This window comes from Struthio camelus, chromosome 2, assembly GCF_040807025.1.
Source record: "Struthio camelus isolate bStrCam1 chromosome 2, bStrCam1.hap1, whole genome shotgun sequence".
Taxonomy (NCBI): domain Eukaryota; kingdom Metazoa; phylum Chordata; class Aves; order Struthioniformes; family Struthionidae; genus Struthio; species Struthio camelus.
In genome coordinates, this window is record NC_090943.1 from 55797027 (window position 1) to 55813011 (window position 15985).

The 15985-nt window shown below is 40.4% G+C and overlaps 1 protein-coding gene across 10 annotated transcripts in view; it reads left to right on the forward strand.

The window, feature by feature from the left end:
• BMPER (BMP binding endothelial regulator) overlaps positions 1–15985 on the forward strand; it is a 158400-nt gene that overhangs the window by 86233 nt on the left and 56182 nt on the right. For 5 of the 10 annotated variants that reach the window (XM_009679687.2, XM_009679688.2, XM_068935865.1 and 2 more), the window contains 3 exons: positions 456–608; positions 2860–2964; positions 8427–8472. In XM_009679687.2, the coding sequence (XP_009677982.2) occupies positions 456–608; positions 2860–2964; positions 8427–8472 (304 nt within the window). The remainder of the gene's footprint in view (positions 1–455; positions 609–2859; positions 2965–8426; positions 8473–15985) is intronic. The other 5 variants (XM_009679689.2, XM_068935872.1, XM_068935866.1 and 2 more) reach the window with 3 other exon arrangements.

Here is a 15985-nt window from a genome sequence, read left to right on the forward strand (position 1 = left end):
GCTAGGAAAGTTTAAAAAGTTACTGGCTGCCTCAGCTGAGACATGATACCTGATTATGTGTAATGCAAAATAAAGATAGTGGAAGAAGAGTTAGTAGGTGGCGAGTTTCCACATCTTTGCTGAAGGACAGTGATTTTTTTAGTTGCTCTAACATGACTATGATCACTTCTGCTTTGGCACCTAGGCATAACAAATGTAAAGTGTCGCCAAATCAAAAAGTTAATATTTTGCAGGCCAACAGAAGTGCAAGCTGGGCTTTAGCATCACAGACTGAGAGAGATTCCTTTAAACCAGTAAATTGTTTTTGTTTTCCCTGAGCTGACCTTTTCAAAGCACTTATGCTGTAACTCGGGTGGATGCAATGGCTGAGCAAATAGAAATGTTATGATAAGGACATACAGGAGCACAAACATCTTTGTGATGATTTCATGACTTCCTTCTGTATTTTTACCCAGGATTCAACAGTGATATGTAAGAAGAGATGCTTACTACCTGGAGAATGCAATAAAAACAAAGACCAGTGCTGCAAGGAATGTGTATCATATATCTCTCCTGAGGAAGTGAAAGTGTGCAAGTTCGGCAATAAGATCTTCCAGGTAGCGTTTCAGGTGTGGCTTAAAAACAGATGCCATTGTAAGAGCTGAAAAAGCGTGGGTTTACTGTAAATTAGCATTGTGGTTTGCTTTTTAGCAGAATCCTCACCATCCTGGTTGATGATGGAACAGCTCAGAGGGAGAGCTTTGCAAAATCTGCCATCTGCTATTTTCTTTTGGAGTCTGTGTGAATTCTACTGTTACACAGAAGTTAAGATTAGTTCCTCCTTGATGTGGCGTTGTGTCTCCCTCTCCCCACACAGAGACTCATACTGCTGCTTCATGACAAGTAATGCATTTTTAGTTAGAATTACGCTCTACCTTTCCAAACAAATGCTGATACTCATGGAAAAGGAAAGCAAAGCAAAGCAAAGGTCTGTAGGCTTTATCAGCTGAGCCAAGGAGTCTCTTCCCCAGCTGAGACGACAGAAGCTGTGCTAAGACTGTCTTGGCTGGAAGTTACTCATCGAGATTTATTACCGCAGCTCTGCTAAGGACAGCACCCTGACACCCTATATTGGGAAACCATGTAATAACCATCACCTACTGCCCTATCACCCAATGTTTTCAAATCGGAAGGGATTCCCTGCAAAACGCTTCTCAGACTGCTGAGCTCCTGTTTGTTTTTTCAAGTGGTGCAGTTTCTTTCACACTGTGTCAGAAAAGATTCTGTCACCTCCTGGGCCATCTGTGCATTAAGAGAGCCTCGAATCAGATCATGTGTTAAATCTCTTGTGGCTACTTGATTTGCTCAGCCAGAATTACTTCCCATTTATTCCATCTTTTGTGTACGTAGCTGAAGTGTTTATTCTGGAAATTATATGTGAACAAACCCTCTGAACACAATAGGTACAAGGAGACTATACTCGATCTGATTGGAACTTTCACCCAGGTATTGTACTTCAGGAACAAATGTCTGCTTCCTAGGCACCCAAATAAAATACTCTTGTTTCTTGTGAAGATCTTATTATATGAGGAAGTATTATATATAGGAAGAAAAAGTAGAGAGACACTACATCCACTCTGTTGAAGTTAATGGTGCAACACAGATGGAATGGGCACAGGTTCATGGGAAGTCTAGGTAGTCTCCTCCTTAGATCAAAGCTGTGTCCACTGCTGTAAGGCCAGCTGCTTACAGTTAGCCATCATACCTTCTGGCACCTTAGCAGATGCTTAGTGAACAGTCATTAGGGGCCCACGAGAACATGTGCTGCATCAGAAACACCAGACAATCTTAACATAGCCTGGAAACAGAAGACAAGGGAGAGACAGCCTTTAACCAAGCATGTGTAGAATAAGTCAGTCTGCTTGGCATTTGAGATTTAGTATGTTTTTCAATCTGGTCAAAACATCATGTTGAGGTGGGCACATAATTGTTCACAGCTGTCTGGTTGGACTGCCTGTTCTGTTTCTGTCAGGTCTATCCTCACCCTTCCTTCACAGCAGTCCTGTAAACAGAAAATATGCACATTTTGGCTCTAAATGGGCAAGCACAAGACTGCGAAGTGGGTGAGACAGAATGCTTTAGGAATCACACTTGGCAAAGGCAAAGCTCTATAGAAATGAGCCAGGGCAGTTCCACAGGCAGTCTTTCCCAAGTAAGTGGGGACAAGATTGTGAGGCATATTTTGTTCTGCAACTAATATTTTAAGAACCGCAGACTGTCTTACCTGCTATACATTTGGGGAGTTTAGCAGTGTATCTGTTCTAAACATTTTCAGATGTTTAGTGGATCAAGTGTCTGTGAAAGTGCTGTAAGTAATCTGAATTAGAATTCATTATTCGGCCGTTCCTGCCGTTAGCCAAAATGATGCCACATCTGGGAATAAATTCACTGTATATGCTGACATCTTAATCAAATGCTTTAACATGCAAAAACTTAAACATGTCACTCAACCCAATGAATCAGGTTTTTCTAATTATGTCAGCTTAAATGAAAATTCGTGATAGGTGGGATCACATCTCAGACACAAACTGGAGAGAAGACAATGCAGCTAATCAGGACGTTGATGGAAAATGCAAATGTGATTTGATTAGCCATGGAAGAATGAATTTTTGACCTGGAGGACCAAAGGGAAGAAATCCCTGCTGAATTTGATCGTTGTCTTTAATCCGACTGGGTGTGGACAGACACCTCAAAATAATTTAGACTAAACAATGACACAATGCCAACAGGGAAAGCCATCCTTTCTTGTGCAATGATACATTGCTGGAATAGCTTCCTGTTGCCAGCTCAGCTGATACTATATCATGTTCCCTCTTGCAGGATGGAGAGATGTGGTCCTCTGTTAACTGCACCATCTGTGCTTGTGTGAAAGGCAAGACGGAATGTCGCAAGAAACAGTGTGTTCCAGTCAACAGCTGTCCTAATGTGAGTTTTTTAAAAGGATATAACAGTCTTGTCTTTTCTTCTTCACCACTGTCTTTGTCAGTGTTTCACAGTAGCATGTGCATGGCAGGGGGGCATGCAGACTGAGGAGGAGCAATCCTCTGGCAGATTAACTTAAGCTGGAGTTCTTGAAGTGTGCTATCACCACCCTGTACATGGGCTTCCTGCCTCTGTCCTTGCTCTGAAGAGTACAGGCTTCTTTTCTCCTCCTCCCTTTCCCATTCTCTATCCCAAATATTTGCACTAGAGCGTCTCTTTCACATATATGTAATACCTTTGTAGAATGATGAGATGACTGGGTTAACAGATCAAGAGCATGTGGTTTTTTTAGGGCACAAGAGGTTGTGCTTGCTTTTCTCAGTGCAAATGGGACTTAATCACTTGGTTAGACATGTAAATTAGACAAAGCAAAGCAAATGATTTCAATCAAACCATGAGGTTACAGCCTGAGTATTTTTTATGTTGAAGTCTGAAGTGAACCCGAAGAGTGGTGTAATTATAACTTTGCTTAATTGCTTCAAAATTAGCATTAAATGAAACCTTGAGCTGAAGTCTGCCTTTGTTTCTTGGATGCCTGTTGTCTACAGATTTTGTTTTAATGGCTAAAGCTTTCAGAAGAGGGAGCTCTAAATAGCATCTCATGTAGGTGCAGGTCTCTGAACAGCACTGCAGGAGAGGGAGCCAAGTCATTAGCACTACACCTTCTCAATGTTTCCTTCTCCATCCTGGAAGCTAGCGGGGAAAATATGAGTCACAGACACCTAGGTAGAAAATTGTAAATGACAAACTTGAGTTTGTAAAACTTTATATTTGTGAACTTTTGACAACTAGGAGCAGAGGTAGAATAGAGAGCCAGTGTCTTGGTGCTCGCTGTTCTGCTGTGCCCATGGGCTGCAAGAACTATTTGTTTGCTCGGAAAAGGGGATATCCTGCTCCTTGTCACCCTGGCACTCCTTTGCTAGTTCACCACAGAGGGCAGTTCTCCTGCTAATGGGCCTCACACAAGAAGTTACATGCACCTTAGGAGGTGTGAACAAAAGGAGCTCTTCTTCTGGGAACCTGAAGAGGCCCTTGGTAACCAGGTTTCCTCCCTTCAGGTTATTCACAGGATAAGCAGGAGGTGAGAGCTTGGGTCCTTCGGGTCCCTTCAAATCCTTTGCTGTCCAGGAGCCTGGCCCGCACTGCACCCATTTACATTTTCCCTGTTCTGATGCATTTCAAACATTTAAGACTCTTCCGGTATCAAAATGTATGACTTCACATAGTTCTGAAGTGAAATACAACTTCAGTACTATTATATTTGAATTTGAGCATTGAGATGACTATTCAAAGTGGCTTCTGTAAACATGTTAGCTGCTTTGTTGCTTACAGACAATTAGTGAAAACACTGGTGAGTGAAAATTCACCATCCGCAATCCTGTGGCAGCATAACTGGCTTGCTTACAAACTCTTTCAGTGCTGTGATATGATCCCTGCTAAGGCTAATGTGAATTTCTAAGCTATCCTAAACGTCTAAGTTGAATTCTCAGACAAGAACCAGTTCCTTAGGTCTGAAAAAACCAGCTTTGATATCCCACAGCACCATTCCTCGTAGTATCTAACCAGTCAGCCTGTCCCTATCTTAAAATGGAGTCCATAGCAAGCTTCATACAAACACCCTCCTCCCCTCCTCCACAGGTACAAGTAACATTTTTCCTCTTTCAAGCTAAGGAGAAGTAGGATAAAGAATTTAAATTCTAGGGTGAAATATATTTTCCTGTTCCAAGTGGTACCAGCTTAAGTAATTTTAAAGCAAATAATGTATGCTAATAGATTTAAACCTTCTACTTCTTGTCTGTGCTCCACTCGCTGATGAGATATTGTGTCACCAATCTGTAAACATTAATTAAACACACCACATCACTGAAGGTAAATATATATTAGTGACTCTGGTACTGAGTGTCTGGATATCATGCATAAGGTTATGCTGCTGTTGCTGAGATTTGTTAAGGGTGTGAGCTCTATTACCTTACTCTATTCACAATACTTCTGGCAGTAAGCAGTCTCTACTGGCAATTGAGGACTGCTGTGGAACAACATGTCATTTGGTGTCCCTTTGAATGTGAGGCCCCGTGAAGTTTTATCACTAAAACTGTATTACGATGCACACATCTGAGTGTGAGAGAGTATGTGATTCACAAGCAAACTTAAAGTGTTATTCCTTGACTTAAATGCTTTACCATCCATTCTTAATAGTCTTTGCATGATGTTTTTTTCTCATGGAATATTAATTAATTTATCAATGTAAATTTGAGCCTATTATTCCTTGGAAAGGATAGGTTTCAAAGTGGTAATTCTGCAGAAATTTCCTATGCCGTGCAGCCATTGGCATTACTAGATGTGTTGATTGCAGGCTGCTGTATTTTGAGAGACTGTTTCTGACATCTACTTCATTTTTTCATAGGGTTTGGCATTTTTTTCTGTTTCTTTTTTTCTTTTCTTTTTGGAGCATTTAATTCTGTTTCAGTAATTGCAGAAAGTGTCCTTCTTAGCCTCTTTTCATCTGCAGCAGAGGCAATGTATCTTTCCTAACTTCAAGCCTTCCTGTGATATTGATAGCAAAATCAGTCTTGCCTGGGCTTCTAGTGAGCCCTGTGGCTTGTGGTTTCTATTTCTTACTTTCTAACCACTGACTGCATGCATATATTCCCTCTCTTGGTTACCTGGAGCGTCAGCCTGCAAGGTGCAGTACACGCTGGCCCCCGTCCAGTAAAGCTATTAAGCATGTGTCCAGTCCTGCTGAAGTTAGTAGGCCCTCCATGTGTGCTTAAACTTAAACACATGCTTAAATACTTTATAGAAAGGGAGTAATCTCAACACTTGGCAAGATTGAATGTCAGATGTCCTCTAGCCTTTTTCTTACCTAATTTGCTATTCACTTGCCCTAGCTCTACTCTGTCCTCTTTCTTTCTTGTGCCATGGGGCACATCCGTTTATACATTATTACTGTTTTCCACTTTGCCTTTTCTCCTTATGCTTCTGCTATCCCCACTGATAATGCCAGCCTGCGCTAAAGGTCAGTGGTCATGGCAAAGTCTTTTTTTGTGCAGCTACAGGAGATCCTGGTAAATTTGACAGCATACAGCCTTTTCTGAGCTCCAAGGCTGTGCAAAAGTTAATAGAACTAAATTCATGGCATGTGAAGACGTTTGCAGAGCTTGATTTTGTGGGTAAATTTTGAACCCGTGAACTTCAAGTGGGCTGAAAATTTATTCAGAACACGTTCTCTCATCCCTAGCACAGACAGCATTTAATGTTATACACATCTGTTATTATTACAAACAAAAAGTTGCTGTTTTTACTCTAGTGCCAAATGAGGCACAAAAAAACAACAGCTGTTGCTATTGCACAACCAAACAAAAACCCCCCTAATTAGTCTTGCCTTAAGAAAAAAAACCCTTCAGACATAAAATTGAAAACCTCATAAAAAAGAAGAAAAATCCCAGAAAATAAATAGACTCAAATGTGGTCTACTTATAAATATTCATGGGGAAAAATGGGATCACATCACTTAGCCCACTCCTAAGGGAACCCTCAATGCTAACGAACTCTTGCAGCACATGTTAGCAATAATGGGTTTCCTTATTCTACAAGACAAAAACAGGATCTCATGCCAACATGGTGGCTCAAGTAACCAGCCTCAGCAGGCTGCCTTGGAGATTACAATTTCACTTGACTTCTTGCCACTTCCAGCTTGGCTATGATTTCAACTCTTTTACTGAAACAGAGAGGTAAGGCTACGCAGTGCAATGTGTGACATTCAGCTGCGCATCTTCTGTTAGTGCAAATAAGCATTACCCGGCTTAGGATTTCTGTCTAGTCTTAAGACTTCTTCGTTAAATGTGGCTTATCCTAGCAGGTGCTTGATAGGACTCCCTATTGCAGCCTGGTCCTCAGTTATTCTCTTTGCTCTGAGTGCCTGGTAGTCACACAAATGTCTAACCGTTGCCTCCATAGCCAGTTAAACTCACATCCAACCCATTTCTCAAGTCTGGGCTTGCATCACATCCATTCTGTTTGGATGCAGCTGTGGATTCAAGGACAGGCTTACACTGAACTTTTATGCCCTCAGGAAGATGAGCCCAAGGGCACTCAGCACCAAGCTGTCATTCATGCGACTGGGACTGATCAGGCACAAGTGGGAAGGAGCGTGCTGCAGTCCGGCCTGCCAGCAGATAGCCTGAGTTCACTTCTCTTGATGCACGGTGTCCAAACTTTGCAGCAGCGTAGGCGGAAAGTAGTGCAGATAGGAACAGGGCTTACTGTCTGTATGCTCACTTCTCCCCTCTCCACGTAGACGTGTCACTTCTTCCTTCTCTGTCCTTCATAAGCTTTTCTGCACAGCTGAGTATGTTTAGGGGAAAGAAAATCAGAGCTCCATTTGCTTACCCTTCGTGAAGGGGATGTGCTCTGTGTTCAACCACGCTGGAGGGCAGAATCAGTGCCAGGGAGCAGCATAGCTCCATATGCCTCCTACGAACCTGTACGGGAACGTGGGTGAGCTCCAGTATCACCGTAGGTTCTGTTATAACCCATGCCAGTTTTCACTTGGAAAACGACAGGCTGGAATTTTCCAGGCATATTGCTTGAATGTTAGCTTTAGGGAATTTGAGTAGAATCAGATAGGCCATCTTTTAATGCAGTGAAGACTAAAAAGGAGCATGAATGTACGTACACACACAGAGATATGTTTGCTACTTCTAGCCAGCCTCCTTTTAGACACGAGTGTAAAGCAAATTGACCTGGGCAGGGCAGTAAGTAAAGACGCAAGCCTTTGGTCCATATTACTACAACTAGACCAAACTGTTTGCTTTTAGATGTTGCACATACTTGGATGTGTGCCCATTTACTTCAGCAGGAGACTTAGTCCATGGTTTCTGAGTTCATAATAAGATTTGCTAAGAGGTATCACAAGATTTACCTGTGAAGGGAATTTGGCCAAACTATACCTGTATCAATGCTTCCTTCATTCATTTTTCTGGGAAAATGAGTGGGATTTTTTTTATTTCATTTTTTTGAAACATATCACCTCTGCAGAGACATAAAGGGTGTGCATGAGAAATATGTACTGTATGTATTTTGGGAGGTGGGGGAAAGATAGTGATCTTGGTAACTGGTTTGCTTTAGATATCCATGAATACATGAGTCCAAAATTCTCTCACACTCCCTCTAAAGAGAAAAGTGGTAACAGAGAGCCCTTTTAGTATTTCATTTCTTATAAGACTGCCAGGAAGCTCTTTGAATAGTTCTGTCTGTTTTTAGCACCTGATATTTGAAACTGTAACCAGGGCATTGAGTTCAAACACAACTGGAACTATTTTCAAAGGCTATCCAGCCTTACAACATAACACAGTCATTGCTCCAAAAACTCTTTCATTAAATCAGCTTGTCTTTCTCCCAATTAGGGTAAAATCCTGAACAGAAAAGGATGCTGTCCTATTTGCACTGAAAGTAAGTTCTTTCTTCACATTCTTTATTTTTTTTTATTATTCTTTCAGAGAAAATAAATATAATAGAATTATGTTTGCATTTCTGCCTTCCTTTTAGAGGCGGCTAAAGGGCAGGTGGGTATGGCTGGCCACAGATTTTGTCTTCCATAACTCTGTAAATTTAAAATGAAATGCCTGTCAAGGGGATTCTGTTTTCTCCTAATGCCACTAGTTATGTCAAATTTGAGGTGTTGCTCTGTGTAGGATATAGTTGGCCTGTGAAATTTGCAATATGGATAGAGCTGATACTTTTTGTACCTGTAAGTAACACACTTAGCTATGCAAGAGGGGGGAAGCGTAATCAAAGTATATATATAATCCAAGACCTATGCAGATGATTTGTGAGAGTTAAAAAGAGGTGTGTAGAAATCTGAGACGTAGTCTGAGACAGCACTGGAAGACACCATAGAAAGCTGTCCCTCTGTGATTAGTTCAGACATCGCCTTTTTATCCCTTTACTCTTCACCTGAGGAATGATCATCTTATGATCATCGCTTGTGATCTCTCCTCGTCAGCAAAGCACTTACCCACATACTTATCTGTACGCTTGTCCTGTTTAAGTGTGCAGGAGACCTAGCCTCACAGAAGTTAATGGTATACAATTACATGTTTCATTAATGACATGTTTAAGTATTTTGCCAAATAGGGACAGACTGCTGAAGTGGGGCTTTATGATTTATAGAAAAGCATTTGAAAAAAGGAACAGATTTTTAAGGAGAATGTTATCTGTTCTTTTGCCTTAGGGGAAATTGTTTTTGCTGGTCATCTCAATTCTGGGTGCTCTTGGATTGCACAGTCAATACTAAATCCCTGCTTCTCCATTCTGTTCCTCAATTATTTTGAAACATGTAACTTATGGTAAAATGAATCTAGTTTGCAAATTTTCAGTATCAGAATGAAATGAAGTATGTGTGACATAACCTCAGAAAGTCTTGAAACAAAGAATACCAGGGAGAGGGAGAAATGAAAGAAGATTCAATTGACCAGCAGTTGATTTTCTGCATGCTCGGTTTCAAGGGGGAAGAAATTTCCAGGGACCTCTGCTCAAATATGACATGTCATTATTGTCATGAATTTATTGATCTCAATCCTACTTATGTTCTTGTGTTTCATTCTCATTTAACATTTCTCATGTGTTCTCTTGTAATATGAACATTTTTCTGTGAGAGGGATGTAAACTAACGTGGTCATTCCCTCAAAGCACTGGAGACCCTCTTCTGGAAGGGGTTAAAAAGAAGACAGTAAAGTGACTCCTTCAGAAGTGCTACTAGCAAACTATGAATTGTGATAATAGTTCCATGGGAGAAGGAGGCAAAAAATTATATACGTTGAAAGTAAAAATAACTCATCTAGGAACCAGGTAAACTAAAGGTCAGAACTTCTGATGATATAAAAAAGAAATGGTCATGACTATAAGATGTGAAATTAAAAGCACAGCGTCATCAGCCAGCAGAGCATATGAAGTTTGTATACCTGCTATGAATGAAGTCACAGCTGTAACTTATGTTTGATTTTTAAAGAATGGTTGTATCTGACCATAAGCAAGTGCGCAGAGAGAGGAGTCCTAGAGAAACCATGAGAATCTGGGCTGTGATTCAGCAGCTCTTATAGCATCTACCCATTCACCTTAATGGATCCTGGCTGTGTGAGGACACGGTGATCCTTCTTGACACCTGGAAAGTCTGTAGTCTGTAGTCCAAACAAATGCACATGCTTTTGCATGCACAGTCCCTCTGGTTGGAGGTCTCCAGCCCAACCTTCAGCTCAAGGCAGGGTCAACAGTGAATTCAGACCAGACTGCTCAGGGCTTTGTCCAGCTGGAATTTTAAAACCTCCAGGGATGGAGATGGTACAACATCTCTGGGCAACCTGTCCCAAAGCCTGACTGTCTTCATGGTGAAAATGTTGTTCCTTTCGTCAAAGTGGAATCTCCTATTTCAGCTTATGACCATTGTTGCTTGTCCTGCAGCCATGCAGCTCCATAAAGAGCCTGGCTCCATCTTCCTGGAAACTTCCATGTAGGTAAGGGAAGGCTGCTATTAGGTTGCCCTGAAGCTTTGAGGTTAAACAAGCTTATTCCCTTAGCCTCTCCTCACGGGTCTTGACTGCACTGCGCTGGCCATATGTAAGTCTGGGAGGCACGTTGCCCTGTCCTGCAGTAAGCATGCTCCTCCGTTGCATATGAAACAGATGGATCTTTTATTTTTTGGAGGGGTATCTCAGTATGAATCCATCTAGCGTTGGGAGGAGAGCTGATAATGAACTCATCCTCAGCTTTTATAATTAAAGGGTCATTCCCAGCTTTTATCAGGTAATGTAATCAAAGTCCTCTCATACTGCAGTAACAGCCATTAGTGTTTTAACAGTTACCATTTGCAAGGAGCCAATTCCACTCTTGAGTCAGAAATGCTGTAAATCTCATCACAACATTCAGACAGGCCAAAGGCAAAATCATAAGGATTTCGGTGATGATCACTATCTCAGATAGCCCAGTAATTAAAAGCTTTGCCAATTCAGCCCATTTCAGATGAGATAAGATGCACGTACAAAGCCCTTTCCCCCTCCCGCCCACACATGCTGATTCGCTCTCTACATATTAACACACCAGAAATTTTTGGCGGTCCAGCAGATATTAATTTTCCAAAGTAAAAACAACATAGGAGGTACAAGAACATACTGTACACAGGAGAGCTTTTGAGTACAGTTAAAGGCAGCCAATTTCTATGAAGTGGGTCAAAAACAGTCACGTTGTTAAAGGATACGCTTTAAACCAAAAAAAAAAAAAAAAGATTATTTTTCAAAGCAGTTTGCTGCAGAGAGAAAAAGTACCTCGTCTCCTGAAGGGCTGGTGAGTCCCTTTTGTCTACTGTTGCCGAAGTTAACTCTGGTTAGTTTTGGCATGTCGCTGCTTAAGCTCCATGGCTGGTGTACAGTTATCACTAATTAAACACAGTGGTCATACCAGTGGAAAATTCAACAGTTTAGTTTATCCTGCTGTAAAAATGTAATGAAATATACTCTTTTGGGCTTGATGCAAAAAAATCACCAGTGACGTCAATTCCATATATTAGTAATCCTATGTTAGACGAAGGTCATGTTCGTATTAAAAAAAGAAATCACTAAACCTAAGTTCAAGTAACAGACTCTCTCGAATCTAAAGAAGGGAATTTTCAAGGGAGGATAAATCTTTTTTCCTGACTTAGAAGAACTGATAGCCCTTGCTGGAGTTATAGAACGCAGTGTGAAAGATTCCTGTTGTGACTATGTAGATATCAGTTAATAATGATCAGTAATCCTAACACAGTCATACCTAAGTGATTGGTAGACGTTATGGATGACGATTTTTCAAAGTGTACTACAGTCATCTGTGTCTAGCGGTACACACGGTTAATTTTGCATCAAAGACATTTTTACTCGTCACAAATCATTCTGAAGCTTTTTTAATTGACAAAATAACCACTGGAGCTAATGACTGAAGTCACCAAACTCAAGGACATTTAGACCCAACCTTAGGAGAAAAGATTGGTACTTTCACCTGCTCCTTTGTAAGGATTCTTTTTCATTTATTTTTATAGAAATGCTTAAAAATTGGTGACTTTTGAGAGTAAAAAAGAAAAGAAAAAGCAGGGTCATGCATCATAAATAGCCGTGGCAGCAGGGAACTGGACTCAAGGACAACATAGGCCCCTGTTGGTTCTGTTTCTGATGATATTTCCTTGCCTGGGAGAAATACATCAAAAAAAAAGACTGCAATTGTTTATTCATACTGAAATGCTGCTCATGATTTACCTCTTCAGCCATTTCAAATGTGATGGTCTACTGTACAAATATTGGACAAATTGGAGTAGCTATTTTATTTATGAAATAGACCATAAAGACTCCTGTGGAGTTTTTGACACCACACCTTGTAATGTGTATTATATCAGGCTGCACTATGCAGCAATTATGAGGAAAGTAGTCTATGGCTATGCATTTTTTAAGAAAAGCTAATGAAATTCTATTATGTATGTTCTGTAGCTACTCTTCAAAAGTTAATAATGTGTTCTGTTTGATTTAGGGCTTAATTCAGTGTATGATCTAATTGCATTCAGAGTTTCATTTTGTTTTTAAAAAGCTGAGATCTTTTTGAATTATAGATGTGCAACCAAATCACCCTTAACTGGTAAACCTCTATTTTTTCCTTCTTCTCCTTACTTAGAGAGTGTCCAAACCGATTTTAGTTATAATTTAAAGTATATTTTTCTTGGCCACTCTTAACTAGCTACAAGCCCAGAAGAGTGTGACCAGACATCTGGACATCTTGGACTTCAATTGACTGCTCTGATGTCCTGAAAAAATAAAACAGGCTATTCCATGAGCACCAGAACTAACAGAGCCTGGTTTCCTATGGATTTGTGTCCCATTTCCTTTATACCCCAACAAATAATAAACCCAGTGAGAGACAATATATCCTGTGGCTGATCTGGAGCTACAAGTGCACTAATTGGCCAGCCAATATGCTCCTGCTCTTTGGCCAGTCAGGATGTGTGCCGACTGTCTGGCTGGCTTCTGCTGAGCATTATGTATAGAGGTCTAAATACTGTCTCTCTGGCAGTGGGGGCACTGGGTCGAAGGCAGGAAGGTGCTTTTTTGAAACCGTTTATTTGAATCTGTCACCTCTACTCATCCAGTGGCTTTTCCCAACATTTACTAGAACTTCCTTGTCTTTGATGCTTTTATCCCTCTGTCAGATTTGATTCAAATTGGCCAAAACATGTCATGATTTCATATATATATATGTATATTTTTTTCCTTAGGAGAGCGTATTAAAACTCACTAAAAGGTCCTTTTCTTTGCTGTGGCTTGTTTCATCTTACTTTAGTGTACAGATAGTAGTGCTTTCAAACCCTGTGCTCCTTGCCTACAGTTACCTTCCCAGCAAAGTCAATATTTTATTTGAACTGGGCACATGATTTGTAAAGGACAAGGAAAACAGTCCAATAATTCTGTAGTATTCACCTTAGCACCTGAATATTGCTATTATTAGTTTGCTTGCAAGCTTTAGATCCTTAGGTGGGAACTGAGCAAACTGCATGAGTCATGCATGAAATTTAAGATTGTCAAATGTGAAAGTGCGAAGTCCGTATATAGTTGCTTAAAAAGAGAATGTGGAAACTGCTGAGCTCCCAGAAGTTCTCACTGGAGCCAGAAGTTTTGAAAACTGATTTAGGAGCCTAAATGTAGGATTTCCAAAAGAGGTTTAGAGGTGTTTGCAGCCAGCTCCTAATAGCGTTTGATCAGAGTTGAGTGCCTTAACTGCATCAGGCCCTGTGAGAGTCACAGCCTTCAGAACATAGTGCTGGGGCCCTCCTTTTAAAAGTCTGAGTCTTTCAGGGATAGAGAAGAAACAGGGGTATATTTTCCTTCATGCAAAAGCGTGCGTGTGCATAGATTAGCAAAAGATCATCAAACAAATACCATAAATGCTGGGTTTGAAACTAGCAAAAGGCTGTAATTCTCCACACACCTTACCAAAGGGTGTTGTAGATGCTAAAAATGCGTCTAGGTTCAAGGGGACGCTGGACAAATTCATGGAAAATAAGTCCATCAACGGTTAGTAAATACAGAAAAAACATGTCTAGCTCAGAAAGTCCCTAAGCTGAAAACAGTTGGAAGCTGGCAGAGTCTTAGAGGAAGTATGGTATCCACTTGTCCTTTCTTGTCTCTTTCCTAGACCCTAAGAAAGGGCTGACAGGGACTCAGAATATCTGCAATAAGCAGGCAAGGATTTACTGTAAAAAAAGAAGGGAGGATCTTCACCACGGCACTCTGCCTCATTAGCACAGGCTAGCAAAACTCACACGTTTGCATTGGGTAATGTAGCTTTGGTGATGCAGATCCATTGCAACCCAACAGAGGTGCAAGTCACCCACAGTACTACCGAGAGAATCGTTGCTTCCCATAGATCTCAAAAACAGCCAAGCAGAAGGGCTGTTTTGTTTCAAAAGGAGAAAAAAAAAGAACCAAACCATAAAACATTATGTGATTGAAACCTTCCCAAAAGAAAATAAACAACAATCCCAAACCTAAAAATGGCTGGAACTTCTTTCATCTTGCCTGCCTTTTGCTGTCTTGTTACACCCTATATTTAAGGTTTCTTTCTAGGCTGACCATTTCTTCTTACTGGCGGTGTCCAGGTTATCCCATACACTCTTCCAGGGTGTAGCTTTTTTAAAACTCCACAATTCTAACAAACCTTTTAAAATGTTTTACATAGTGATATCAAAGAGTCAGTTATTCAGGTTGTTTTTAGGAGGTTTTACCTCCCTCACTTCCTTGGTTATTAAGGAAAACAGCAAATTTTGGATGAGACATTCAGCTATCCAATCCAAAATACATTCTTTTTTATTTTAACTGCACTGCATCAAGTTGACATATGACGCGACACAATGTAACATAACATAAAACAACATTACTCTTCATAACACATTAGAGATTAAAAATAAATATTTCCTTTGGATCCCATTGGTGCTATCAATTTTACTTGCACATCTCTAAATTATGCTTGCTCCTCACAGGTCTTGCCTCTTAGCCACTGGCTTAAGTGAAGAGCCCCTCCCCCGTTTGCCCCCCAAGAGGTATTAGGTAATAACATATACAACATCTCCACATTCTTGGCCTCTAGAAGTGCAGACAAAAACCAGTTCTCTGTACTGGACTCTTCACTTTTTGTTGATAGTTTCCTTGTTTTCATGAAAGTTTTCATTACATTTAAAGAAATATTAAAATCTGAGAAAATGAAATAGGATCTGAACGGGGTAATAAAAGTATCTTTAATATTCATCATGCAGATAATTACATGAGTACATAAGGAATTTAGAAGCATATTATTATGATTTAGTAGCATTAAAATCAAATGGTCTCCATATAAAATGTATAGAAGTTTTGTCCTGGGTAGAAAATTGTGTTGATGATAAAAGCTATATTGCTCCTTTAATTTGAAGCTTGCAAACTTATTGAGAAGTATCAATCAATGAATCTTCTTTGGATTTTGGGAATAAGTTATTGGTATCTTCATTGGTGTCAGTGAGAAAAATGAGACGTGAAGAAGTGGACCTTTGCTTTTTTAAACGCACTCCCTACATTAGGCTTCTTGGGTTTTGGGCTCTACTTAAGGTCCTTTGGGCCTGGTTTCCAGGGGTTTCGGTCAACTGTGGTTCATTTTGACTTCAGATGGAGCTGTGAATGTTAGTCCTCTAGAAATAGAAACTTTTGGCCTCTAGTTGCCAGATATAGTAAACTGGCATAATAATGATGCCAAACATAGTTACTGGTTTAATTGAAGACTTAATGAGAAAAAAGCAAGGTGGCAAAGTTAGGGTTAAGTACAACTCTCCCAGGTACCACCTCCATAGGTATGTCTCTGTGCAGTAAGGGATACTGAAGTTAGATTTAAGAAGACCTTACTAGCAGCTAGGGTAGCTATGCACAGGAAT